This window comes from Buceros rhinoceros, unplaced genomic scaffold (assembly GCF_000710305.1).
Source record: "Buceros rhinoceros silvestris isolate BGI_N320 unplaced genomic scaffold, ASM71030v1 scaffold20604, whole genome shotgun sequence".
In the NCBI taxonomy this organism is placed as follows: domain Eukaryota; kingdom Metazoa; phylum Chordata; class Aves; order Bucerotiformes; family Bucerotidae; genus Buceros; species Buceros rhinoceros.
The window spans coordinates 24,520-26,433 of NW_010407934.1; the positions used below are offsets into that span (position 1 = coordinate 24,520).

The window sequence follows — 1,914 nt, forward strand, 5'->3', positions numbered from 1 at the left end:
TCCATCACCCCAGTACGGGTTCCTGCACTGTGCCTCTTCCCCTCCTCGAGGTATGACCACGAGGGAGCTGGGAATGACCGACCCGCCTGTTCCCCCTCCACCCCGGCCGGTTTGGGCCAGCCATGGACATCAGCCACCGCTTTCTGTGTCCTTCCTGTACCGCTGATGAAGACCCCAAGGAGCACCAGCCATGTGGCTGCCTGGGAACCCCCAAATACCCCGATTAAACAAGGATTATGTGTTGACAATCACTTTGATGTATCTATTATATTAAAACTCATTTAGTATCAGCCTTGTTAAGTGACACTATCAAATTTTCATCCTTGATCCAAGTTTCAAACTTTATCCAAGAGGCTTCGTTGGAGGTTCCTTCTCCAAGAACTGCATTCCCCAGAGCTGCTCTTCCTCAGCTGGGGACATCTGACAGCAACAGGGACTGGTGACACGGGTTTGATGACAGACCCACTGCCCCGGTGGCCTTCCCATCCCTGCCACAGCGGCAAGAGCGATGAACTGGACAGCCCAGAGGCTGCTGGGAAGCCACCCAGGTGCATCCTGACCTCTTCCCCACGCCCCTTCAGGCCGATTCAAGAAAGCGATGGATTTATGGGTGTGTTATTTATTGTTTCCTAACCCACAGCAGGAGCAGGGTGTTTGTCCATAACCACCCCCCATCCTTCTGAAACACAGTAATAAAAAGCAGGGGTTGGGAGAACCCCTTCTTCCAGCCATGTGGGATGAGAATGACCCGGGTCTGACTGTCTGTCCTTAACACCGCGAGATCAGGGCACGGGCCCTTTTCTATCTGCTCCAACCCGCAGAGAACGCAGCCGACACCACGCACAGACACCTGGTTAAACATGAATATTTACTAACATAAATAAACAGTGATTTATAACAAAAGGCACAGATTTTCAACTATAAACCATGGGAAAATATTTACAGTCTGCACAGAGAGAATCGAATAGCAAGTGCACAATTGGTCACTGCAGAACTTCCTGTCTACACTTCCAGCTTCAGCTCCTTCCCAGCGAGTGATTTAATCAGCTCTGCAACATCCACTTGTTTTCTTCCACAAAAAATGTCAGAGAGGTCGTTCAAAGGAATAATTTAGCAGCCCGAGTTTTCAAATGGAGACGGTGTTGCTCACTTCTTCGTACTGGATAATAAAATAAGGGTAGCTCTGGTCATCGTTAAAAATGACAAAAATCTGAGGCTCAAAGTAATTGTCCACGCAGGAGTCGTAGAGGTCGCTGGTGATGCTGCCGGGGTTCACCGGTGGGGGTCTCCTCATGGTGTGGTTGCCCACCGTGTACCGCCCCGTCAGCACTTTGGCCAGGAACATGTAATGGACGCCTCGGGGTGACCGTTTGGAGAAGTTGTGGGAGTAACTGGCCTTCCTGGCAAAGTAGCTGCCCTGGCCGAACATGGTGGCATGCTTCCCGCAGACACGCGGGTCAAAGTTGTGCTTGCAGATTCCATCCACCACGTCCTGGGAGGTGCCATGGAACAAATGCCTTTCGTTCATTATCCTGTCCAGCCCGCTCATCTTTTTGGACATGTATTCCTTTTTCCTGGAAGAGGAAAGGGGAAGGGAGGGTGAGCGTTCAGTGCGGGGCGGCACGGGAAAAGCAGGTTTCACCCCAGCTTTGACAGGGTCGGCATCACCCTCAGGAGGAGCAGAGCCGAAGGGGGAGGTATGAAAACATTTCTGAATGGATAGCAGAGGGGCTCTGCTGCTTTCACACAGTGCTTTGGTGTGAAGTAAGTGGTTTTGAAAGGTCCCGAGCTGGTGCTGCTGGAGCAGAGCTCTCGCCTGCACAGCAGCAAAGGCAAGGCAGCCAGGGAAGTGCCTGATGAACTCGGCTAGGGTTTCACCTTGGACGTCGAAGGAAAACTCCCTTAGAATGAGAG

General features: G+C 51.7%; 1 protein-coding gene across 1 annotated transcript in view; it reads right to left on the reverse strand.

Moving 5' to 3' along the window:
* Window positions 1-859: 859 nt before the first annotated feature.
* Window positions 860-1,914, reverse strand: part of TIPARP (TCDD-inducible poly(ADP-ribose) polymerase) — a 19,803-nt gene continuing 18,748 nt past the window's right edge. The window contains exon 5 of the mRNA XM_010134702.1: window positions 860-1,574. Coding sequence (XP_010133004.1) covers window positions 1,127-1,574 — 448 coding nt within the window. The 3' untranslated portion in view covers window positions 860-1,126. The remainder of the gene's footprint in view (window positions 1,575-1,914) is intronic.